The sequence below is a fragment of the Brachionichthys hirsutus genome, chromosome 9 (assembly GCF_040956055.1).
Source record: "Brachionichthys hirsutus isolate HB-005 chromosome 9, CSIRO-AGI_Bhir_v1, whole genome shotgun sequence".
Classification (NCBI taxonomy): Eukaryota; Metazoa; Chordata; class Actinopteri; order Lophiiformes; family Brachionichthyidae; genus Brachionichthys; species Brachionichthys hirsutus.
In genome coordinates this window covers 9454786-9481421 of record NC_090905.1, presented here as the reverse complement: position 1 = coordinate 9481421, position 26636 = coordinate 9454786, and the positions used below count along the sequence as shown (strand labels likewise).

General features: G+C 44.6%; 2 protein-coding genes across 2 annotated transcripts; both read right to left on the bottom strand.

The window, feature by feature from the left end:
- Positions 1-11488: 11488 nt before the first annotated feature.
- mydgf (myeloid-derived growth factor) lies at positions 11489-17307 on the bottom strand. Its single transcript, XM_068743724.1, has 6 exons — positions 17154-17307; positions 16304-16354; positions 16135-16193; positions 15940-16021; positions 14337-14406; positions 11489-12960 (listed from the first exon to the last, which is right to left on the bottom strand). The coding sequence occupies exons 1-6, from the start codon at positions 17304-17306 to the stop codon at positions 12881-12883; spliced, it is 495 nt and encodes a 164-aa protein (XP_068599825.1). The 5' UTR covers position 17307; the 3' UTR covers positions 11489-12880.
- A 4186-nt stretch (positions 17308-21493) lies between these two features.
- Positions 21494-25397, bottom strand: loxl5a (lysyl oxidase-like 5a). The gene is made up of 6 exons (XM_068743277.1): positions 24437-25397; positions 23961-24069; positions 23290-23427; positions 22347-22503; positions 22114-22209; positions 21494-21999 (listed from the first exon to the last, which is right to left on the bottom strand). Exons 1-6 carry the CDS (start codon positions 25395-25397, stop codon positions 21880-21882), a joined length of 1581 nt encoding a protein of 526 aa, XP_068599378.1. The 3' UTR covers positions 21494-21879.
- Between the last annotated feature and the right edge of the window lie 1239 nt (positions 25398-26636).

Sequence of the window (26636 nt, the reverse complement as noted above, 5' to 3'; positions counted from 1 at the left end):
AGATCTGCACTGGAACCCAAACCACTAGAATGAGGCAAACTTCAACAGGGACATAACTATTCCTTCTAAACAATAACCTGACTATCCTAAGCAGGATAGATCCTTTTTCTTTTTTTATGAAAGAAGCTCCCATTACTCTTTCTACATGTTAGCTGATTATGATATTTTGTAATTCTGTATTATACTTCTCCATAGCATTAGAGCTTGACGTGTGCATGAAGTACAGCCCTGGCAGGAAGGGCAAACTGAGGTGGATTATTATGGTCCGTCCCTGCGAGGCATTACATTGCAAAAATTTGAGTGCCTAATATTTGAGTTCAGGGTGGTGCATCAAAATAAACCACAGGCATTGTATTTAACCAGCAGGCAATTCTCTACACTCACACGCACCACGCAGTCGTGTTTCTTTTAATCATCAATGCCAGCAAAATGCCCTTTAGGCCCATGTTAAAAAAAAAACAGGGCATGGGTTTGCAGTCGAAAGTGGCACTAGAGAAAATAATTTAGCAGCTCAATGATAATGTCTTTATTGAACTTTTCAAACAGGCCAACAGATAAATTATTTGGCAGCACAAACAGATTTTAATTCCCTGCAGCAGAGGAAAAGTCAGCTGCTGCGAGTATAACTGAGATGTTGATTAAAAACAATTTGTAAAACCTGTCGCATTGTGTTTCTCATTTCTATGTAAATCCTTCAGCCCCAATCTATCAGTTGTGTCCTTATTTGCTAAGTCGTATTACAGAGTTAAAGCGAGATGACCCCCCCCCCTCTGAAATGAGTCCTTGTTGACCTTTCAAGCACTTCCTATTTTTTTTTCTCAGCACCAATCTCGTGTAGGTTAGCTGGCAGAGCGGTGCAGAGTGGGCGCTGCTTATTATGTATTACTTTGCTTTTGTAGTCCTTCCACATCATTACTCATCCAGTATGCTTAGAGGTGCTCTCCCCTCTGGCAGGCAAAGCTATGACAGTCGGCTTGGAAGTCAGAAGTCTTTCAAAACTCTTTTTTTTTTCCCCCTCTCCTCTTCTCCCCCTTTCCCAATCTCTCTTTTACTCTTCCTCCCTTGCTTTAGTCCTGGGAGAGCACCTGACTGACGTGTTAGTCAAGGATGAAAAATCACAGCGGAGGGGAATCCAAAAGCAAACAACACAAAATATGCAAGAGAGGACGTGGGGAGACACGGCTGCACGCACACTCGCAGAGAATTATCTACGGCACTGGACACCTCGGGGAAGACGGCATCTGCTCACTTCCATATTTAAAACCACTAAAAAAAGAACACTGTGTTCTAAGGAGACTCGTCATTTTCAAATAGGAGCCAAATACTGTCTTATTAGCACATGCAGCCCTCTCAGAACTACACACGCCTCTGCTGCCCAGGTACTTGGAGTAAGTTCCCAAATGCCTTGATGCTTCCACACCGTGACTAAAAACCATTTTGTGCAGGGAATTTTGATCGACCTGTGCTCTTTGCCTTTTCAAGGTGCTGCTTTAATATCTATCTTTTCCACCACTTTACGTAAGGTGTGCTTTCTCTCTCTCTCGCTCTCTCCCCCCGCCTGTCTGCCCAAAGAAATGTAACCAGGAGGAAACCGTATCTGCAGCGGCAAAGTTCAGCAGGCACACAGTCACGCAGCTGAAGTGTCCCAGCATGCACGCTCTGCTGCTTCTGGATGGTCAGTCAGCTCGTTGCGGGTCTCAGAAGAAGAGAGGGCATGCTAAGGGTGTGAGGAGACAAAGTTGAAAGGTGGACACGCTCTCTGTCTGTCCCCACTCCCCCGTACACCCGACTGATGTACAAAATGACACTATGGCAACAACAAGGTCTTGCAGCAAACTACAAAAGGAGATTTTCCTCCCGCTATGGACCAGTTTCTCCAGACTCTCCAGACACACATCCTCAGATAGAGAACTTGAGAGGCTGCGGCGCTCACCAGCTGTGCCAGCTACTCATTATTCCTCACTGACTTTAAATCAGCAATGCTTGAGGAAAAGACTTTTAAGACACAAATTAATTTAAGGTCACAAAAATGACTTTGAAGCAAGCGAAAGCACGTCCAAGGAAGGTTGCGTCCTGAAAGCATCATCATCCTCAATCACAGATGCCAACTGGAAATTGGCACCTTATTGTGAGGTTACTTTGATCTGGAGATTTGACTCCCTTTGAATAAATGATGGGCATTTCATCTCTGAGAACCAGATAGCTGCAAAGTGTCAGTTTGCAGAAAAGCGATTTGATTCTTAGCTCCTGGCAACACCTTTATTTTTATTTTGATCTTTCTGCAGGTATACTGACAGTTTATGTCAACATTGAATGCATGCACTTTGATTTTGCAGCACACACACAAAAATTGTGTGTGTGCTGCAAAGTCAAAGTGCATGTGTGTGTGACCTGTACCAGCCCTCTTTGAAAAACCAGCCTATGACATTTTCTTTGGTACAAATGACGAAAACTCACAACTCAAATCCATGTTCTGAAACTATGTCGATTCAGATTGGTGTCGAATTCAAGCTGGAGCTTAAATCAGAATGTTGTTGGTGACACATTGTTTTTCTCCATGCTAGTAAAGGTCGCTGTGATTCTCAGGGCAGGTTTTTACAGGCATGCAGTCTTAATGATGAGGGTCAAGCTATTTTTGGGGCCACTCGTTTTAACTGCATGATATTCTGGGGAGCCTGTCTGTGCTCATTATGTAATCTTTTCTATATGCATGTGCATGTACGGTACACGCGAAGGAACCAGCTGTACCTGCAGGTACCGTAAATTTTGGTTCTGTCATGAGGAACCAAATGAATCTTAGCCTGCAGATTACACTGGGCCTGTGTCTGATTTCTCTCGCACCAGTCCCTTTTATAGTAGAATATTTCAGGAGTCATATTTTAACAATGCACTGCCAGAGGAATGGATTGCCATGCTGACTAGCGGAAAGACAGATGCATTGAGTGTCTCACGGCCGACTGTCAGGGCCTTTGGCTTTGCGGCTGTAGTTTCATTGTGGGTGCTGCCAGAGAGGGATTCATCCGTGCGTTTGGGTGAGAAGGGAACCTCCGAGGCGTCTTTAGGCTTGTCAGGCGGACACAAATCCAATCGAGACAGCCAAGAATTGGAACTTGGGTGCAAAGCTCAAATATAGCAGCTGTCTCTGCGCAATTGGAACAAATGGAAGTTTGATATGCAGCAGAAAAAGAAACAAGACTCTATATTGCTGACAATTTCAATAATCGTGGGACAGGCAGGCTGTTGTTTGTTGCTGGGTGTCTTATAGTTTCAGTCAAACTGGTGCTGATCCCTGACCTTAGGTTGTAATTATACACACACACACTGTTTTCCCTCCTCCACCCCCTCCTGTCGCTATCCTCTCCTACTTCTTAAACCCCCTCTGGTATCCTAAGCAGCATTTAATTGTGAGGGACTGAGCTACAGAAGGAGTAATCAGATGAGAACAGAGGCAGGGGGAATCACGTGGGCATACATCGGCTAACGGGGATTAATAACACTAGTTCAGCTGTTCTCCTTGGCAAACGGGAGGCGGGGACTTGGGGGGGGGGGGGGGGGTGACAGGAAGGGGAGGAAAATAGAGTAAATAGTTACAAAGATAGATGATATGGATGATAAGAGGTTCTCAGATAGGAGAAGAGTAACAGGGAGAAGAGACCGAGATGGGAGGGTAGAGGGAAATAGAGAAACGGAGTTAGAGCAGTAAAAGGGAGTGGGAGGAAGAAAGAGAGAGGATTGGAGACAGTGCAGTGCAGTGTGGGGGGGGGGAGTAGAGGGAGAGGAGGACGGAGAGAGAGAGTGATGTAGAGACAGAAAGCCTCCACTGCAAGAGAGCCAGTGAGACACAGGCTGGCAGAGGGAGAAGACAGAGAGCGAAGCCATCGGCACCTACAAGGCTGGATGAGGGGGTGAAATGCTCAAGAGCACTACAACGGCAATGACTCTGGGAGGACGAGTAGAAATGGAGGGATAGGGAGGAGGGAAGAGGGAAGAGGAAAGAGGAAAGGGGTTCCAATCAGAAACAGGCTTTTGCAGGAAAATGGTAGTGGGTGGGAGCTCTGACGAAGAGGGGGAAAAGCAGATAAAAGTTTTGGACAGAGAGTAGGAGATGGAGATGGAGATGGAGAGGAACGAGACTAGCGATAGATCACTTTGCGTCTATGTTAAATGGAAAAGGTAGGAGGGGGACTCACGGGAAAAGAGGAAGACGCTCACCGTGTCTTAGGAATCCTCCTGCTCTTCTTCGGCATCTTCGTCTTGCTTGTGAGGCTGCTGGAGATCATCGATCACCATGTTCTCTGACGGCGGCGCTCCAGCACCGGGGGAGCAGAAAGCCTTCAAGCCCCGCGCGCCTCACTTCATCCCGTGGCTGCGCAATAGTCTGAAGCCCCACCACAGCCGTGACCTGGGACTCAACGGACCCCGCAAACCCAGTTCAGAGGTCTGCAACAACCATCTGGAACGAGCAAAGGGGATTGGGTTCTTCTCCATTCAGGGAAAGGACCGAGTGAAGAAGGGGGAGCTCCGGTGTAATCGTGTGGGGATGGCAAGAATGCTGCCAGTGGTGCTGAGGGGGCACCACCTCCTGCCGGGGGGTCTGGGTAAGCAGAGGAAGGATAGTCCTCCCCGGTGGAACCAGTCTCCAGAGCTGCCCGACGTGCAAACGTGTCCAGGAGACGGACCGCAGGGTCTGAGCAGCAGCCCCGCGTCTGCACAGGACAACCACACCTTTGTCAGGAAGCCCAGCAGCCAGCTGGGCCGCCCTCAGTCACAGAGGGACTGTTCCAGCACCTTAATCAGGACGTACGGGACACAGGCAGGACCCCCTTCTGCATCTGCTCCTGATAAGGCAAACTGCAAGGCGCCTGTGGATGACAAGAGGGGGGAGGTGTGTGACTCCGGCAGCCGTCCCATTTACCAACAAAAAGAAATCCATTTATCCAACTGGCTGAACTCAGATACTCAGGGACTAATGGAGAGGGCGCAGGGCTCCACCTCCAGCTTCAGCGGCAGCAAACACAAGAACAGGATCTCCAAAAGCCACCGAGACCTCACAGCGCTGAAGGAATCTCCTGTGGGGGGTTTCAATGGGCCGCTCAACAGGGTCATCTTCTCCACTGAGGTTCCCCAGAAAGGCATCGGCCACATCCCGACTCTACAAGGCTCCAGTAAACCCGGAACAAACCTGGAGCATATTGAGATGCCAGGCCAGAAGCAGGCGTGCGTCCGGTACGGACCGACCGGTGGCAGAGGCCTGCAGAAGAAGGAGGCAGGCTGCACCAGGACGGTAGTTCGAAACCAGATTAAACGTGTGGTGGACAACCTGGAACAGGTTCTCAGAGCCTTGAGGGACATTCACCGGGAAATGAAAGAGGTAAGGGGTTGGATTTTTATCAAATAATACACAGAAGCGAATACAAAAGGCACAAGATGAAAGCAGAGAATCTGGGCTGAGAATAGGACGATACGGCCTCCTGTGAAATCCATTTAGAGAGACAATTCTTTAAACAAGAAATGTTCATGCTTGTGATGAAAACCTTGAGGGGGGGGCTTCTACTCTTAAAGATAACAAGGGAGGGTATGAAAGCACACCCTCAGCAGAATCAAACGTGCACAAATCCACCACAGTCTGCAAACTGTTTCCCCAACTCTCCTCCGTCATCTGTCTGCAACTGTACACAGCATCATTATCAGCTCTTGCATTAATCTAGGCGAAAGGAGAAAATAGTTCTGCTTCATTTGCATGATGCATCCAGAAGGTGCTGAAATGGTTCTGCTTGACATCAGGCAGAGCTCAGAGGAGATCTCCTTCTCCTTTTAACATCCCCTCTCATCTCTACCTCACTATGATACGCCAACGCACAGCTGGATGTTTTATAAAAATATATATATATATATATAATCCAATTACGTGTGATCATCCTTGCCTTGCATTCCTTACCCGGTTAAAGGGACATCTAAATCTACCCTTTTAGCATTTGATCTGCATCTGAGAGGTCACAGCTAAACCCGAGGGAATGACCTCATCATCCTTGCTGGGAGTTTTTTTTTTGTGCGTGTGGCGGAATTATAATAAGACTGAATAAAGAGCATATGGGCTGCAAACAAAAGTGAGTGAAGGAGACAGACAACGTGATAGAAAATCCCACATTTTCACAACAGAGATGACAGATCAAAAGAGGAGAGAAGACACTAGAGGAGACTTTGGTCCCATATTTATTTCAAAGCCCTTTTTATTCTGTTGCATGAGCAGCAGCAACCCTTGGTGTTATTTAATAATCAGTCACTTCTCTAAAAAGGAATTGGAGCACATCTTTAATGCATTTAGACAGAGACGACACAAATATTAAAGCAATGTTAAAGACCGCTCACAGAGCAGCAGAAAAAGAACCAAACAGAAGCGAGCTCACACATGAATGCGGTGATCGTGGGTTTCAGGGGATTCCAATCTGCACTGTGAGTCAGAACTTCAAGCAAAACTGAAAATGAAGTGACTGAGATCTACAAGAAGTGTCTCTCAGCACACATCGGCGCTTTATGCAAAGTCTTGTGGGGTCAACAAAATGTTGTTTCTAATAAAGCCTCTCGGGAGCAGTGCAAATGAAAACGAGGCTCCTCCTCTTTTCAGCGCCAGACATTAACAAACAACACCTGCCCAAGGTCACTTGATGTGCGTGTTCGTGCTGTGTGCTTCAAAGTAATACAAAATCACCTCGCCCCAAAAGCTACGGCATTAAAAAAAAAAACCAGGTCATCCTTTGACAACAGTCGGGATGTTGTTGAACACGAAGAACAAAACAATAATTCATCTGTTCTGCGAGGGCTGAGGATTTATCTCCTCACGTAGAGCAGGTGGAGAGATAGGTCAAACATTCTCCCCAGTGTAGCTTTTCACAATCTCTACAGTGTGTGTGTGTGTGTGCGTGCGTCTGCATTTATGTATACATTCACGCGTTACATGCACTCATTTAAATATATGCATCTAGGTGTGCGAATCTGTCCATGATGTATTGTACAGCGTGCTTTTTACCCCGCTCAGCACATTTAAGTGTGTCTTACACATTTCCAAGAATAGTAATCCTTTGCTTCTTTTTGCACCAAGTTGGAGGTGGCATACATAGAGATGAATGCTGAACAGAAAAAACTGGAGCGCTGGACACACAAGAACACAAAACTGGCCTTTAATCGTCTATAGAGAGGCTATTCTGTTCATTTTGAATTTGTTCCATGGAAGAAAAGCCATTTGGTCCATGTTCTGTTGAGTGACCTGCTGGCATTGAGGTTTAGCTGTTTCTTCTTTTTACTATCCAAATAAATGCAAAAAGAAATTAACAAATCTCAGTGTTCTTATTTTGATTACATTTTTATTTGGCACTTTCTTTTGTTTTATAACTTTGTAAATTATTACTTTTACACAGTTGGTGAACCTTTAGCCCTGGTGGGGATCAAACTCCAAAGACACTAGATCTTACATTTACAATGAATGCATTGTAAATGCTGCCTCTAACTGCCCCATGAGAGTAGTCTTCTTCTTCTTCTTCTAAGGAGGAGGAGGAGGAGGTTTATGACTCGCTAAATAAGAAGCACTCGCGGAGATCGGGTTCAACAGAAAGGTGTCTGGATTTATTTACTAAAAACAAAAATATTCTCCGTGGTTGACTTCAAGCAATAAACAAAAGGAAATGTTAATTTAGCAGTAGGAAAACGGTTTCACTTTCCACTCCTTCAACACAAAGGGCGGCCCATTCGGCTGGGAGGGAGAAGTTAAAGCAGCAAGAATCACAATAAAACATTATACAACCTGGAACTAAAAATAGTTAATCATCATTAACTTAATTTTCCATGAAATATTTTACAAAAATTCATCCGTTGGACTAATTGGCTCCTACACTAGCCTTTCATGAGGCCCTTCACGCCCAAGGCTAGAAGGTGGAGGCCATGTTTCCGTCTGAGACTACTCCTCGAAATAAGTAGACTGACCTTCACGAGTAAAATCAGTGGAGCATTCCCTTTCCCTGGACCCACCCTACTTGTTTATTTATCCACCGCTGTGTGCATTTCTTCCAGGTGGTGCAGCAGATCGACTATCTGACCTCATCCATTGAGCTGAATGAGGAGGCGCGGCGGAGGACAACAGGAGGCGACGATGCCCAGCTTGTTAGCGACATCGGCCCCGGTTCGGACGCGGGCTCCAGCGAGGCGACAGCAGACAACCCCAGTCAGAGGTGTGCAAAAGCTGAAGGCCGGGCAGACTCATCTGCCTCCCGCAGGAGGCGTCATCACGGCGGGCACCAGTCTCCACCGAACGTGCTGCTTTGTCCGTCATCAGAGAGGACTCAGAATATTCAGAGCACATCCGGTCTAGGTTTGTCCTCTAGACAGGGTCTGTCACTGCAACACAACACTAACCTCTCTTCATGTAATCCTCCCCAACTTCAAATCCTCACCTCCCACGACCTTACTTTGTCTTCCCAAGGAGGCCTCCCCGTTCGGCCGGCCGCCCCTGGACTCTCCCCTATCACCGTTAACCTTCATCATTCCAACACCCCGACTTCTCAGCTTCACTCCCCCGGGCCTTGCTCTTCCATCAAGGTGTCCCCTCCCTCGCCACTGTCCCCAGGAACTCAGCCAACGCCCGCCTTCAGCTCGTCTGTCACCACAGAGAATGAAACTGGGTCTTATGAGACACCGCAAAGTGATCACCGCTCTGCTGGGCAGCTGTCTCCATCGTCCGATAGCCGCCCACCCACTGACACACAAAGTCAGACTCTGTCCAACGACGACAGGGAGCGGCTGGCATCCTCAGCAGGGTTTGCTCGCAGACCTTCTACTGCAACCACCGCTAAGCCGCCAGCAGGACAAGGCCGCAGAGGACGTAAGCCTCCTCCGTACCCCCACAACAAAACCCCAGCAAAGGAACCCCGCAAAGCTCCTCCTTACCCCGAGAAAAGACGTCTGCTCTCGACCACAGTGTGAGATAGCACAGCAAGGAGGCTGTGGAGGACGATCGAACGGCGCCATATTCACAGGACCAGCCCCGAACACGAATCCAGGAGGCAGCAGCAGCTACAGGTGAGTGTCAAGAACACCGTGGATCCGTGGGCATCCTTTTGCCTTTCTCCGGCTGTACAAATCTCTTGAGTAAATATAGGCAGAACATACTCAGGGCGGAGTAACGTCTGTCTGCGATCAGGCTCTGGTAACAAGAGCCTCTATACACAGATGCTCACTTTTCACCCCGGCTCGCAGACCCCCACAGACCTGCACAGTTAAAGGGCAAAAGAGACGGGCTAGTTAAATAGAAAATATGAAAGACATTGAAGTTGCTGCAAAATGTCAAGACGAAGCAAAGAAAAAAAAAACGATTCCTTTAGCGCACCTCAACCTTTTGCGGCCACACGTGTGTCAGGTTTGACGGGTCAGGTACCTGCTAGAGATCTATGAGGGCTCAAGAGATTGAAAAGGTCTCGTAATATGAAGAATGTAGCGAGACCAAACCGGTAGCTGACAGGACAGGTGTCTCTAAGATGAGCAGGTCACCAGCCGGGTGCATGGGTGCGTGTCAGAGGTGACACGGGGCAGCTGGGGGATTCCTTGTACCCTTCGCCAGCCCCCTGGTATTGCTAAAATTCCATCTCCTTCGCTGCCTCCGCCTTGACCGACCGCCACAAGCTCCCTCTGTTACCCTCCAAATGTCAGGAGACGTGAAGAGAGAACGGCAATGGTCATGTGGGAAAGCAAAGAAGAACACAGACCAGCCAGCAATCACTCATTTGAGTCGTCTAAAGTCCTCTCTAGGGTCTGGGTATATTCTCTCTCTCACTGTCAGCAAATGAAATGAAAACAGCCAACAGTGAATTAGTCCATCAGTGTCTTCTGCCTTCTCCACGACCTCAGGGCCTGATAATCAATCCAGTCTTTCTACCGAAGAAGTACATCTAAACAGGGAATTTAACGTCTCTGTTATTTCTTTGGAACACCTGAGATTTTTGATCTAGCAGGCCACAGCTAGTCGACAAATGATGAGGAGGTGCAAGGAGAAATTGTTGTGGAGGTCACATGTTGGAAAACAGAACACAGTCTGTGCCAAATGTCCTTGTAATAAATGTCAGGGCATGTAGCTCGGATCTGCTGGTGGAACAGTCAGTAAAGTCGGTTCAAGTCATCCTCGGAGACGGCGGATATAAAAAGAAGTCAATTTGATAGCTGGCGAGATACTTCAGCGTGGACATGAGGGCTGGACTGACAACGCCTGGAGTCACTTTCCAAGTGGGGCTAAAAATGCCTCTGATCAAGGCTCTCGGATGGTCACACGTCACACGTCATCATAATCGAAGACAGAGTTTGGCAGCGTGGAGGACGCATAGTTTCCTGATGGCTGCACTGCAGGGACAGACGTTAAAAGTTAACGTGTCCTCTGGCAGCAGAAAAACAAGTATGTGTTTAAGTTTAGGATGACAGCATAGAGGCAGCGGCGAGTCTCAGAGACGTTGTAAACAGGCAGTAAACAAATAGTCATCGTACTGCAGAGGCATATTACTCAGTGGAACAGCCATCTCGCGAATATATCGACAAATATCTTCTCGACAAAGCTGCAAATGGCTCTTTTAGTGCATGCTTAATTACAATAAAGACTCTGCAGGGGCTTCTTGGCACGTCTTGCTTTGATTTGTTTAAACTCTTTGCACAATAGTTTTCTCTGTGAAATCTAGGTTTTCTACATTCATTCATTCATTTTCCAACCGCTTTGGCCGTTACTGGCCCCCGGGCCCTTGCTGGAGCCTATCTCAGCAGGCAATGGGTGAGAGGCGGGGTAACACCCTGGACAAGCCGCCAGGTCATCGCAGGGCAAGACAGTCAGCCAAACACACACTCACACCTACGGGCAATTTAGCGTCACCAATCCACCGGCGCTGCATGTTTTTGGAGGTGGGAGGAAGCCGGAGAACCTGTGCAGACACGGGGAGAACATGCAAACCCCTCACAGATAGTCGGATTCGAACCCGCAACCGCGCTTACCACTGCACAATCTTGATTACTGATTTTCTCTTGGCTTCACATAAAATGAATAAATCCCCCCCCCCCCCCTCCCTCCGGCTCTATATCTCTGTAAGCCCAAAAAGATCAACGTTCCCATATGTGAGTCGGGATTTAGTGGATCCTCCCTGCAAAGCCCATTTCCCCCAGAAAATTAAGAAGGAACAATGGAAGCTCTGTATCTCATGGAAACATTTATCCAAAGACAATATGTTAATTGGGAACGCTTACAGAATACGCTTTCATGCACATTTTTCATGATGATCATTCCAATAAAAAGTTTCACATGAAGCTTAATTTGAAATTCTGGGGGAAAAAAACCTGGTATCTGGATATTTAAAACAGGAATATATTAGTGCTGGTAGTAAAATTTGTGTCATAAAAGCTGTGATGAGGGCATAAAAAGATGCTCCATGTAGCCCATCGCTGACAGAATATTTAATGGTTCTGTTCAGACGCATTCATTCTTTTCATGTTTACCCTTTAATGAGGCTGTAGGAGGTTCAATAAGAGCACGACCGACATAACAAGACAACACCAAGCTATCCCCAGAACAGTGACAGCACATCTTTATTGAAGCACCCACCACGTTTCATCATCAATCAATCAATCAACAATCAGGACAGAAAAAGGAAGCGTCTGTGAAATAAGTTTGACTTTCTCTCCATTCCAGGTCAGCATCTGCTCGTGACCGTTGCCTTGATGGTGAAACACAAACTAAGCATTTCCTGAAATCCGGAGGGTCACCTCCAGACAGAGCCCCAAATCCCAGACCAAACAAGGTACGAACCTCAGAGTAATCAAACCAGCAAAATCTGAAATTAATCCCAAGATCTCATCGGTGGATGTAACCGGGTTGGATCAATACAGGGAAGCAAAATGCAATCCTACTCGCTGCAGGGAGAGGAAGATGTCCCATACTGATGGTTTACTTCTGCACAATATCCTCGTCGACCCACGTGTGTGTCGCATTGAAAGATTTAAAAAAATAATAAAAGTTAAAGTAGGGCTTCTGATATTTATATTCTCCGTGCTTTAAATGTTTATATTTTTCAGTTACACATCAAACACTTTCATTAGAAGTGAACGAAAATCCTGAAATTAAAAAAAAGTAGAAAATGTTGTGTCTAATTAAAATAAAAATTACGGTAACTTGAAGTAAAAAAACAAAACTCATTTGCATATACAGTATTTCTTAACTTCTCTTTATCTCAATGAACTCACAATGACACCATTTAAAATGTAACCAAAGGGCAAAACGCTGTCGACTTCAGCACATCTCTTCATATCATGCTATGAAGATTATATCTGCTCTATTACACGTATGCCTTCTAGCAAAAAAATATAATAATAAAACAAGCTTAACAAAAATGTATCTAATGTGGTAACTAATTGGTGATCAAGGGATAATAAAATGTGTGTTTAGTTATCTGGAACAGAATGAGATTGAGGAAAATTGTTTCTTCGTGTGTGATGCAGCTATACTGAAGATTATTCATTTTCCTCTGTGGATTAGTCAAGATAAATCCCTTCCTACTCTTAATATGTTATCTATAATCTATAACCCTTTAGACGCTAAACCTCCATACACTCACATACACCCCGAGCAGAAGAGGTTATCCATTGTAAATATTCCAGATGATTAATGTAATGATGACAGAAATGACAAGAAAAGGTAATGTCAGCATCATCCCACTTCAGCTTTTGGGTTTGACTCCAGCCGGACTCTCTGTCAATCAATCCTTCATCGACTCCTGAGCCGGAGCACAGAAGCCCATCTCAGAACCAACCAAGGTTCCCCCGATTGGTCAAAAGGTGACCAAAGCCGTGTCAGACTTCTGAAGAGTTACAGCTCGTCATGTTTTACCAGTCCAACGACTGTCAGTTTGGAAAGCTGAGAGCGGAATTTTCCCTCGGCATGGGTCACTGGAGGTCAGAGAGGAGAAAGAGGCGATGTTAAAACATAAACAAGGACGCACAGAGTCACTGATGCAAACTAAAACGCCTGAAACCAGACAGTCATGTCTTGCTGCAAAGCCAGCAGTGCCCAACCTGCAGCCTCCACCGCCTGTGGCCTGTAGCAGCAGCATAAATAACAGCAGCAGGATATCAGCTCTGCAGAAGCAGACCTTTTACAGGTACTCAAACAGAGAGCTGTCGCAATTTGCCAGCAAGCAATTACTGCAATTTCAATTTCCTCTTTGTGCAGCGGCGGCTGCTTATGGCGTGTGTGTGTGTGTGTGCGTGTGTGTGTGTGTGTGTGTTTGTGTGTGTGTGTGTGTGTTTGTGTGTGTGTGGGACTTGTGGTTTTGCCGTTTGATATATTAAACCATGAGACTATTTGTTTGTACACCGAATGATATTTTACCTTGAATACGTGAAACGGTAGTGTCGACTGGTCACTTTGGAGGAGAGAGTTGTCTTCCAATTGTCAAATGAAATTCAGAATGCACTCAGGTCAGAGCTCACCTCTCCCACGTTTATGGGTGTGATCATTTGGGATTGTGAATGAATGGACAAGACGTTTTACAGTAAAACCACCAGTGAAGCCTTTCACACTGTGACACTATTTGTGTATCAAATAAACAACACTTTTACACGAGGAACAAATCATTTCATGAAATCATACACACGTCAAGTCTATCAATTGTACTAAGACAAAACGTTCAGCTTTCATCCGTCCATAAATAATAAATAATCAGAATGCTTTATTAATCCCGCGGGGAAATTCCATGATATAATAACAATAAAATTAAAACCTTAAACACAGACAGAGCTATAAGCTGTGATTTCAATCTGCAGTTGTGACATCCCACACTTTTCAACATCTCGAGTTCCTTTCCTCTGGGGGGGGGCACACAGAACCTTTCTTTTAGCGACTGAGCAGCGTCCCCTTGTGGAGGACATGCAGCCTGATGAGTGTCAGCATGTCATTTTGTTTGTGAATAAACAGGACAGTTCATAGATATATTCTTAAAAGCTATTTACCGGATGCTGGGGAGTGCATCACCATAAATTCCCAGAGGAAGTGGAGACAGTTAAATTGTGTCTGATCTGCTGAAAATGGCAACAACAGGGAATTCCTGTGTTGCCATGGAAAATCAAAGCTAATCAAAGTTCAGAAGTGAAACTTGCAGCAGGGATTTGTGCAAACTGTAGAACAACAAATGCCACTAAGGCAAAGGTGACCCACTCACAGCTGGGAGGGACATCAGACATCTGAGGGGTTGGGATGGATGGGGGGGGGGAGGATAGGAGTTACATAAGCAGAGGTAGTCAATTGAAAATAATCATTTTCTTACCTACTGAGTCTCCTATGATTAATTCATCTTGTTTCAAAAGCACATCCTGTCCTGCCGGCGCTGTCTGTGACTGGAGACAAATACAGCAGCGGTGATGGAGAGGCGGAGGAGGAAAGAAAGAAGGAAGGAAGGAAGGAGGAAAACAATTTAAAACACACAAAGCAAAATTATAAAAAAAAAATGTAAAAGGCAGTATTTTTTTTGTTACAGCCTGACCAAGCAAGCGGGGGGACGGGAGGACAAGGTCAAGGGGACGTTGTGAGCGAGTGGACGGCGTGCTTGCTTTTGGGCGCGAGTTTATTTTAGTCCAGTTGCTTGATGACGTTATTCTTTTTTCTTTGTATTTGTCTTCTACTTGCAGGACACGGCGCAAGAGCGGCAGGGGGACGAATGTGCTCTCACTGATGACAGAGCGTCAGCGTCGACCTTGCTCGGGGAAGGACGAGTGTCAAGGTGTGCTCAATTTCACCGACGGCCCCATCAGACGTGGCAGACCTACGCAAAGTGACTGACCTCAGTCTGGGCATTGACCTTCAATCAGACGATACGAGCGAAGACGTGATGACTCAGAGTCTGACTTCCAAGAGACATAAAGGCTTTCTGTTTCTCTGGCTCCGTCTGTCAAAGACCCATCTAGCTGGGATGTAGATTAAGGGACAATAGATCTAACAACGTGTGGGGACATGGCAGGCTTCATGGAGGAATATCGCAGGTTTTTAGTAAACACTACTCAGGACTGGAAGGCATGCATATTCAGCACTTCTCTCGGAAGGTGACGTTTAATCATGTGACCTTTGTCTCATTACGTTGACGGATATCAGGACAATCTCGTAAAGTAATGAAAGAAAATGATTTGTACGCAGCACTGCTGGTTTAAAGCCGGCAACGGACCTTTATTTTAAAGCTGAGGAGAACGAGTCAATCGGGGGAGACGAAAGTCAAATCATTTTGTGGTTCCGGTTTCAATAATTGGAGGACATGCTGCTTTTCTCTTTGGGGCAATGGGTCAAATAAAATGTGTAATGTTAAGGCCTCGCTTTGATCTCTGGGACACTGTTATGAACATTACCACTATTTTCAAACATTTTACAATCGAATCTATATTGATGTACACTAAAACACAGTTGGTTGTTAAAAATGTCCTGAAATTTGGCCAGTTCTCTGTGATCACGATGAGACAAAGTTCTGAATGGCCCCTTATTCCAATCCTGACTAATCAAATGTAAGATTTGACTTACCGGTAAGAATGTAATTTAGGCACAAGCAACAAAATAAAACGTACTATCTGACATGAGCTCTACTCCAACCGTGATGAATACAGAGATAACTGGACTGCAATAACATACCTTTGACTGTCTTTACTTATAAAAAGAGGCCATGTTAAATTGAAGGGTTTGATTGTGTTGTGTGTTGTTGTGTTTAATATAGTGTGGCTGAATGGGCTCTACACGTCCAAACAAACTAAATGCTGTCTGGGTTTACCTTCATCTATTATTCTCATTGTATTAAACACAACAGAAGTTAAAAACACAAATAAAGTATCCTTTTATTTATTAAACTACAGATCGACAGGCAGGCACAGCGATGCTCCTTCAGTACTTACGTATCCATTAGCGTATTTGATTTTGGCTCCCTTCAGTTCAACTTTGAACTGATTGAATAGCAGGTAGGATACGCCCTGGGGCCTGGCAGAAAAGAAAGAAATGCATCACTAGCATCAAGTCAGAACACATGCATGTCTGAATGTCATTGACATTTAATTCACTGCAGTTGGGAACTCTCAGAGTGTGTGTTTCACCTCCACAGAGTGCAGGAAAACATCTCGTCATCACTCAATCCCAGGCTCATCATCCACTCCTGTAGAAGAAAAAAAAAAAAACGATGGATAAAACCTACAATTGCACGCATAGACGCTTGTACGATCAAACACAAGGAAACAGACAAATCAAAGCGAGAGAGAAACTTGCCTCATTAGTTCCCCCTTGTGAAGCAGAGGTGAATGAGCAAACATACTGCTCCTGAAATAACGTAAGAGAATGAATGCGATTTAGAACATCGTTAAATATTCATTATTGACCAATTAGTCACTTTTATGTTGCATTAATTTAATGTTTCCAGTATTCTTTTACAAAAACATTCACAATGTCGTCTTTCAATGGGAAATATAAAAACCGGTTCATTTTGACGTCAGGAAAAGACTATAAAAAGAAGAAAAACGACTAAACATGATAATAGACTGATTCTGACATTTCTTTCAATGTCTGTGAGATTAATTTACATATTATTTTAAAATGTTTGGCCACATTGTACTACCAACAAAGAATAAAATGAATTGATGGATGGTTTCAACTTCTCCCGCCTGAACTGAGAGCCTAATATCTCAAGAAACATCTGAGATATGTCAAAACAATGTTTTGTTATAAGCTTAGCCTACTGGAACTTCTAGCCAATGAACGGCGCCGCGGTGGAACCTACGTGTCAGCCTCTAATGGGTGGTGGCGTCATCAAACTGCGACTACAGCTGACCAGTGGAATGAAATATTATATATCGATATATAAAGTTATGCGTTAAAATGAAACACAAACCTTGTACACAAGTATCGAAAAATGCAATCGTTTTTAATCTATTAATTATGATTTTATTTATTTTTATTGTTTACATTTTTTTCTTAAACTAATGGAAATTGTGCTAAATATGCGAACTTTCAAAAGGAATGAGCGTACATTAAAACTCAGGGGCTGGTAATGATCAAATGTAGCTTTACTGTTGATTTGCGTTCAATGTTATCAATGAAAAGAAGCAACACAGTTACTCACGATGCTCTCGGTGAAAGTGTTCACCGTTCCTCCCGGTTTGATATTGAATGGCACAGTTTTGCTTGAAGCATCAACGGGGACAAAAGCCGCAATCAGCATAAACATAACGAGAATTGCTGCGTGAACTGCGCACAAATTAATTTGGCTCGCCATTTCTCGGTCTTCCTGTTTGTTTTGGACGTCGTGCGTCGCGAACCAGTCTGTCCGGTTGCCGGTATCCCGTCGCCTGTTGATGTCGTCACATCACGCGTCACATCTCAAACCGTGGAAGCGCAAAATCAGAAATAAAACAGAACCTTCGTTATTAATAGAACTTGAATGTGAATGAATATAATAGATGTCTATTAATGGTATAAAATACTATTGGTTAATGAAGCTCACATATTAATTATTTGCAACGTCGACCAACAAATTATATTTATATAGTATGTCACATACTTTTGTTAAGAATCAACGAGTTTTGACCAACTACAGTCCCAAACTGTGCTATTGTTAAATTCTCACCAGTGCAATTCTGAAGTCAAATGTGTACTGCACTTAGTACAAGCTTTAAGTGCTTGTACTTGATTTATGTACTTCCATTGTCTGTTACTTGACACTTCAACCATATTTTGGAGGAGAATATTCCACTTCAGGTATTTACTCAATTACTTTAAGATTCTGTGATGAATTGGATGCAAAGTAGCACATTTTATAAGAAATTAGTAAAGTACCTTAACATTTAATTTAAGTGCAGTATATGAGTAAATACTCTCAGGTAATTTCAGTCACTGTCACGATAAAGTTGCATGGATGCAAAAGATGGGAAACAATGATAGATAATGCATGGATTACATGCAGCAAATGCACATCACATTGGGCTTGAGCCAATTCCACTCCTTGCAGAGGAGTCAGTCGCCTCTGCCTGCCAGAGCTGCATGGCAAGGAGGGTAGAAATTCCACAGATCCACAGGCAGCCAGGAAAGCTTGACAACTAACTGCTGACCTCAGCAGGACCACAGAAACCATCCTTATCATGGACAGCGGCTGCAGCCAGATGCTGACTGTCTGAGACTCTGGCCAACAAGAGTCAGGGCCAATGGGCTCGACTGCAGTAACAAAATATGCCTGTTTATTCTAGGAGCAGAGGTACAGTTAAGAAATATCAATACTGACTCATTCGGCCGCCATTCTTCTGATTTTCCCTTTAAATTTTATTATTTTCTTTTAAAGATAGAAAAAAAAAGAGTCCTTCATCCGTTACGGATTTTCACACATAGCAATCCAACTATTCCGTTCTTGTCACCTTTAATTTGTGAACACTTTGATTCTGAATGATTCACAAAAGCTTAAATCGCTTTCAAGAAGTCAACTTCAAGCCGACATTGCAGCCCCTTAATGATGTCAGGCAAGCAGGGTGGATGTCTGATCATATTTCTCACATTGTGTACTTCCTGCAACAACAAAATAAAAACAGCTGACCACCTTTATTTCATTATTCTCCTACAAATGAATGGAACATGACTCAAAAAGAATGCTATACCAAGTACATTTATATGAAGAGAAGCATCCACAATACCAATAATATTACATATATATGATACATATATGTATGATTCATTGTTTTTATTACTTTTCAACAATGCAAGAAATGCCTTGTTTAAATATATATGTGTCAATATAGAAAAAACAATAATAGATCAGTCAAAGTAAGTACAGACATGGACAACTCATGATAGTTCACAGCTAAATTTAAATTAGTTCTTAATCTGAGATGTTAAAATATACATTTGCTGGGGGTGATATGTGTTTGATCACAGTAAGACGACAGACATGGCACTGTCACCAGTATGTCGCTGGCATATGGCAGACTTAGAGTGGCTTTCGTGTATCTGTGAAGTGCACACACCAAAGGTACACATCCTTTTCCTCTTTCAGAGGCCTGGATGCTGACGGAAATTACCGACAGAAAAGTGAGAGAGAAGTATTTTCCGTTTGCCCAGGTTTTCGTGGCAGTGGAGCAGGCACAGGTATGACGCTCTGCTCTCTGGCTGAGCTTCAAGCTCAACTCTGGGTCATTTTCTGTATTTACCTGTATCATCTCAAACTGTGAGGGTATCTGCTGAGTAATACGTCGCTGTGATGATCAGAACTCAAAGTAATTCTGTGTTTGATTAAAGCAGTGAGCGACGCCATGTCGAGTCTCTGGGACCGAACAAATCGGATTATTTTCCTAACAACTGCTCACTATCTATAAAGTCTTAAATTATCTCTGATGCTTATGAATGCAGACATAAATAATCACTGACACATCAAAGTACTGATTTACCGTGTGTGTGTGTGTGCAGTCTGGCGTGTAAACTTCCATCATTAGGTAAATTATTTGGCAGCAACTCCATAGTAATGTTATGCTTCTCCGTCTGGAAATGTAGTCTGTATTTGCCTTTTTGACAGTGTGTTTGTGCACGCAGAGTGGAAATGACTTGATTTTTTCCTCTCCTCCTTGTATATTATAGCTGAATGGCTGACATCCTGCAAAAGGAAACGTTTACCTGTGCAGGACAAGAGTCTCCCAAACTCTGACATTAACACATCATTACTATTTAAAGCTCTTGATTTAAGATGGTGTGCCTCATTGCCTCAATGATCCTGCCCTTTTCCTCCGGGAGCTTTTCCTGTCTGAGTGAATGGCTGCCTGCTGTCGTTAATCCGGTATTGTATCATTTTTGGCCAGGGAGGTTGGAGAAGAGGGAGGCTGAGGGAGGATAGAGGGGCGAGAATACTAAAAGGGGGGGCAGACAGATCTGGATTTGGCTGTAAAAGCTTGTTTTTTATAGGTTTTACATATGAGTGTCAGACAATATTAAGGTGTCTTACCCAGCATGTCCATCATGTCTCCAGAGACACGTGTAAAAACGTGAATACTTGCTGGCATGCAGGTGCAGACATGCCCGACTGTTAGTTTCCTGCACTAAAAACATCATTAAAATAAATCCATCCATCCAATTCCCTTAACTGCATATCCTGTGCAGGTTCCAGCTGACACTGGTTCATTAGTGCATTGCAGGGTCAACAGATGGAAACAAACCATTCCTGCTCGTTCACATTCCCACCTACAGGAAGCAAAGCGTTTCCATTTCTCCTTTATGACATGTTTTTGGACACCGGAGAATCTGGAGGCAACCTGTTGTGCAATAATTGCTAGAGAGTCTGGAAAATACATTTCATGTCAGTTGCTGCGTTTTTGTACAAAATGTTGTAACGCAGGCTTAAATGTTCCAAACTAGTGTTAAATGTTCTATATTGCCTGAAGCAGATGTGAATTGAAAGTCTTTCACAGCAAGGCGTCTCATAGGTCAGAGGACACGAAGTATAACTACTGTCCTATTAAAAAAGAAATCCAGCATATTTCTCTGTTAAAGTACTCTGTGAGGTACTAACAGAGCAGTACTCTGTCAGAGTACCTCAATGATTCATGGGTTTTCACAGGTAGAGTATGCTCAGCTTCACTTGAAAACTCAGTCGCACTGAATGCAGGCTTAATGTTCAGCAGCATGAAGACTGGATCTGCTGTCTGGTTTTCTTGAGGGACTCTAACTTGCAGAGTGTAGAATAAAAGCTGGCAATGGTCTCGTCTGCCCAGGAAAGAAGAAAGAAAGAAGAACATGGAGAAATGTGCTCCGTAACCTCAGCCTGTAGATAAATATCCTGCTGCATCTTTCATTTAAGTCACTCGACAAGGACCACAATTCAACTTTGTCGAATGGACTCGACACATTTCTAATGAGTTTATAAAACAAATGCGTCGTCAATAATTAACATTATAAGAACGTGGAGCCATTTATTGTTCTAGACTGGAGAAAGAGCTGCACATGTAAACAAAAAAGTGTTTAAAAAGTGAGTTTAAAAATAGTTGTGGTGATTATTGGAGCACATCCACACACAGGACCACTACCAAATAAGTCCAGGGACAAATTCTGAAGAGAGTGAGACATTCCTAGACTCCTCATTGTGTTATTGGCAGCTAAATAAATGTTTTTCTGTCACTCAACGACTGAAACCCGACATGGCAAACATGCAACAGCTCACAAGGTGAAACTCTGACATCCCTGAGCGCCACAGACGTACTGCCTGGTCTCACGTCTGGCATTTCTCTCAGGCATGTTATTCCAGAGGCATTTAATGAATGCGCCACGCCCAACGTGTGTTAAATGCTGTTAGCCGCAAATTGCAATGGAATTACGTCATCCTGTTATATATTTGCTGAAATCATCCCATCATTTGTGATTATTCAGATCCATGACTTCATTTTTCAAAGGTAAATCCTCTTTATTATCAAACGTGATCCAGAGCACCTTCGAGACAACAAACACTTTCAATAGATAGGATAAGAACATATCATATTTAAGCAACAGTAAAATACACAAAATCTCACAAAGTCTTACACGCCGTACGTTTTGAAATGAGAGTATTTCATATTATACACAGCACTAATTCCTTTACTCCAAAAGTGGGACTGAGTGAAAGATGTTTTCTTTATATTTGTCATTCATAAGAGATAAATAAAACATGCAGTTGCAACCATTTGAATATGAAGCAGCTGCACAACAGAGCAGCCGTGGATTAAGAGGAAGGGAGTTAGTAAGCACAGCAGTGGTGGGCCAGGTCAGCTCCTGCAGAACAAAGAACAAACATCAGCAACGAGCTCTACTTTTATTCATGATCTCAGCTGGAAGGAGCGACTGACTTACACTGCGATCCGGCAGTTCCTCGCCTGGACAAAGCTCCCTGTGTACCTGATCTTGCAGAGCACCTGGTTGTTGGAGAAATCTGACTCTTGAACCAGCTGGGAGGGGTTCACTGTCACCTGGGAAACACCAGAAACACCAGAAACAGCTGCAAATCATAAATAAATGCCGTCATGCACTTTGGGCGAAGTTTAACATTATTGTCTCGTCCTAAGTCCGAAGCAGTTCCATACCTTGAGTATGTAGTTTCCAGGTGGTACATCCGTGATGTCGATCCACTGGCAGTCGATGTTAGCATGGTATGTATCGTAGCAGCCGGGACTGAGCCCCTGAAGATATATATATATATATATATCACTTACAAATATGGCAGTAACATGTAACATTAAAAACCCAGTCATAAATACTTATTTAAATTTACTAAAAATATTTTTTTATATACATCTGTTCGACCAGGAAGACCAACCTGTGTGTGAACAGTGCAGGCGAAGCGTCGCCGTGTCCCCGGGTCGCATGACGTGTCCTCCAGACAGAAACTGGCCTTGTGTCCCTCGGCCACTTTCTGTCCAGTGGAGGCATCCAGCAGGTCGTAGTTACTGAAGGCCTCCATACTATGGTAATGTCTAGGGACAGAGAGCGCACAGGGACAGGGAATAGACAAGCCAGGGAAAGCTGCACATATGGTGACATTTAGCATGGCCGTGTTGGACTTTCTGCTGGTGAATAACGTTGTTGTTCTGCTTTGCTTTGTCGCTGGAACTTCAAGTGAAACGGAGTAGAGGCGCTTGTTTGGCTCTGAAGTGATCAAACAGATCAGTTAACCAGTTATTTGTATGCAGAAATGATCTCAAGGAGAGTTAATTAAACGGTAAATGCGTTTATTTAACACTTTATTTAGCTTCTGGTCCTCCTTAACCGATGGCGGTGAAACACTTTGACAAGCCGAGAGGAGAGGAGCCCACCCACACGGAAAGGCCTCTGGTCGGCATGGATTTGAACCCAGAGCCTTCTTGCTGTCAACAGTTCCATCTGTAACAGACTATCCTTCTAATATTTATATTTGTTAAAATGCTGTCTGTGAAGAATACTGCACATCTCATCCCCTCAGGTAGAGGGGTTGGATGGTTGTTGGCTCAATCCCCAACCCTTGCTGAAGTGTCCTTGAGCAAGATGAGCTCTGCTCTCCTTTTCGAGGAGGGTGAAATTAAAAAGCACATCTCATCTTAGTATGTTGGCAGCTAGAAGATTAATTACATGAGAGAAACAGCAAATTTAGAATATCAGGAACGAAATGATTAATGAACAAATTAATATGTTTTTTTATTTTATTCACTATTTACTGAAAGTATCTCAATCTATTCAGTAGAATCTGATTAGTAGTGAAACTGTGTTGTCTGAACTGAACTCACTGATGACAGCTGTGCCATTCCCACTCATGTCTGGGCTTCACTGGGAGGAAGTCTGCCGTTCCTTGATTCTTCACTCGCTGGGGGAACCGCAGGAGGACTCGGTAGTCCAAGTCGCTCACACGCTGATGATCCGCAGACCTGAGGGAAAGCGGAACAAGAAAGAGGAAGGACCAAATCAGCATGAGCAGAAACAACTGTGTGCGCAGCCGAGGTTGCCCAGTATCATCCTGCGGCATCTTTCCTCATCAGTGTTTACATGATGAGGATTTATGGTTCAGAGCAACAGAGTCGGCTTCCAGTCGTGTCTCTGCAGTTCACGGTTTCACCTCAGGAATCCTTTCATTTCGTGGCTTATTTTATTTGGCATAGTGTCTGCTCAGACCAGAGCAGAGGGTCTGGGGGCGGCCAGCGGGTTGGCGTCCAGCCGCTCCGTCACTCAGATGCAGCTTCCAAAAACAGGCCTGAGGCCAACGGTCACTCTGATGTGGTCACCTCAAAGGGATCTAAATGGTTTTCATTGTGTCTCCTGCATCTATTTATGTGATGCCTCAGGATACCGAGGCATAAATGACCGTATACAATGTCACTGCCAAGAACAAAGGGGAACACAAGAATCACCCAAGGGTTGAATTCAATATTTAAGAAAATGTGTGATGACCTAAAAAGTTCACCTGGACAGGCAGTTCTCTTCAGCTGCACAGCGAAGCGCATACATCTGCACCCGCTGGATGTAAGAGGCGGCTTGGATGTAGTACGGATCAGGAACCAGGTCTGGGAGACCTGCCGGAAAAAAATACAATAAAAAAAAACAAAAAAAAACCTGCAAGCGTTCAAGGCTTATCATCGTCAGAATGAACCCCTGATTCTGTCGTCAGTGAACTATGAAAGCATCGTGTTACCGCTAATTAATTTCACTTTTTTAATCAGGGACATTTGATTTCAAATAAATTAACTGATATTAATATTACTCATGTGGAATTATAGCTTGCCATCTAAATACAATCCATTAACCTACAATGAGAAAAGGGGACCAAATTTCTGGCTAATGAATAATTCCGACACTGATGATATATCAATAAAGATTTGTTTGAATAAATGTGCCAAAGCTGACTCTTTTTGTACACTTAATGTCTCCTGTCCAGCTCACCATTGTGGAAGAGCCTGGTGCCGTAGCCCGGTCCAGGTGGAGGAAGCGCGTCCATCCTGTTTCTGCGGTCTGGTGCGTAAATGTTATAGAAAACCGAGTTCCTGTGATGAATACTGTGCGGATCCCGCGGATCGCTCGCGTCCGGAGTCCCTGCTGTGTCGGTCCTTGGAGGAGGAAGGTGTATTTCTACTGCGTTGCTGGAGGGAGCAGTGGCGGGAGAAACGTTGGTCTCCGGTGAGATTCTGGAGTGTGTGTGCACCGCTTGCGTACTGTGCGCGTCAGCTGGACTGGACTGCTGTGGGATGAGGCGCACGTTGCCACTGTCCTCCGCCATGGGGACCCACGATGAACCGGCTATGGTGCGGAACCAGGCATTTGACGCTGAGCCACCAATTCTTACTCTCCGGCCGTGCGTAAAATCCGGTGATCTTACAGTGGACGCAGCGGCCGGTTGCGCGCCACCGTCCTCCCCAGCCCGACTGCCACCTCCTCTTGGGACTCCGCTGCCCGAGAACTCCTGGATGGCGGCGGAGCTGCCATTAGACCGCGTCTGCTGCGAACGGGATCCCGTCGCCTCTCCGGAGGCTGCGCGGCGACGCAGGGACTGACTGGAAGTCTCGGGTCGACCAGACGCGAGGAGATACTGACCTGCGTCGGCACCGAGAACCGATGCGTCCCCGAAGTGTCCAGATGTGGTTCTGGTGGAGGAGGCGCTCAGCCCAGGAGGGCGAAGCCGGGGAAATCTGTCTTTAGTTGTCAGTAAGAGCTGCGTGCGTCTTCTGGTCTGCGCCGGTGAGCGGTACCGAGTCCCCGTGCTCAACAGGCTGAACACCTGGCCGTTATTTTCCCACTGAATGCGGTGTCTCCACGGGTCGACGCGTGCGCGCACGTGGTGCTGAGCGTTACCCAAACACACCAGAACATCCAGCAGTAGCAGTAATACGCGCACAGACGTCTCCATGGCTCCACGTGCCGGCGTCTCCGGCTGAAAAGGGTCTGAGACATGAAGGATGGACGTTCGAGCTGGACGTGGCTGACGGGGTGGCGACTCCGTCATGCAGTTGCGCACAGCGTCGCTCCCAGTTCAATCGTGTCGTCATCGCCAGCTGGATGTGACTCGGTTATCTCTAGACGTCTCCCGCATCCCACGCGAAATGATATTTCCTCTCGTCACAGTCACGATCCGTTTGAGACAGACGGAGAAAAGTTTAAGACTAATTACCCGGAAGGCTCTTCTTTAGTTGGTACATTACGCACACGTTCTGTGAGCGGTGGCGCAGCAATAAAAACTGTATATAAAAAATAAAAATAAAAAACTTCTCCACAAATCCAACTATTAAGTAGCACTATTGCACATTGTGTGCTATTTCTGTCTGGCTAAACATGTGGAAGTTATGTTTTATATTTGTGATGTTCTTGTTTTGTTTTATCAGACAAGCTGCACATTTATTTTATTTAAAACATCCGGAGTTCAAATATTTGTATTTCTTTTTTTAGTTTAACAGGCATTGAGGGGGAAAGACGGTTCCATATGAAACAATTGAAATACGGTGATGACATTACTTAATTTAATTACCTACAATATTAAGGGAATAAATAACCCAGTTGAAAGAAAAAGGATAATAGGACAGCTGCAGAACCTGCAGCGTTCTATAGCAAGAATAGACACTGCAGGTTGTGTGGTTCTCTCCACTGGTTAGAGTCGCAGCATTCACCTCATCACTTCTTTCGACAACATGCACATATAGATCACAGCTATCACGTTTCCCTCTGGGATCAATAAAGTATTCTGTAACCCACGGTGGATGTCACAAGGACCTGAGAAAGGAATATTGGGCATGCACGTACTTTCACACGTGCAAGTCACTCGAGCGGACAGGACAGCTTTCTCCTCTGGGAAATCATTCTGACCTATTTATACATGTGGAAACATAGGTGACATTATCACGTGCCTTGGGCCCCACGCACTGTAAATCTAGTGCCAACAGGATGAACCTTCTGCTCGTCTATGGCCTACTAGGCATCTCTACGCAAGGTAACCAAGGGCAACTATCTCAGAGGTGTTGAAAACCAGAAGATAGGTGTAGATATTTAAAACAGAATTCCTGTTTTGAAATAGTAAATAAAACGTGCTCAACCTGGATATGGTTCATGTGGATAGTTTACATTGTGTGATTCATGTTTAGTTTTGCTCCAAATA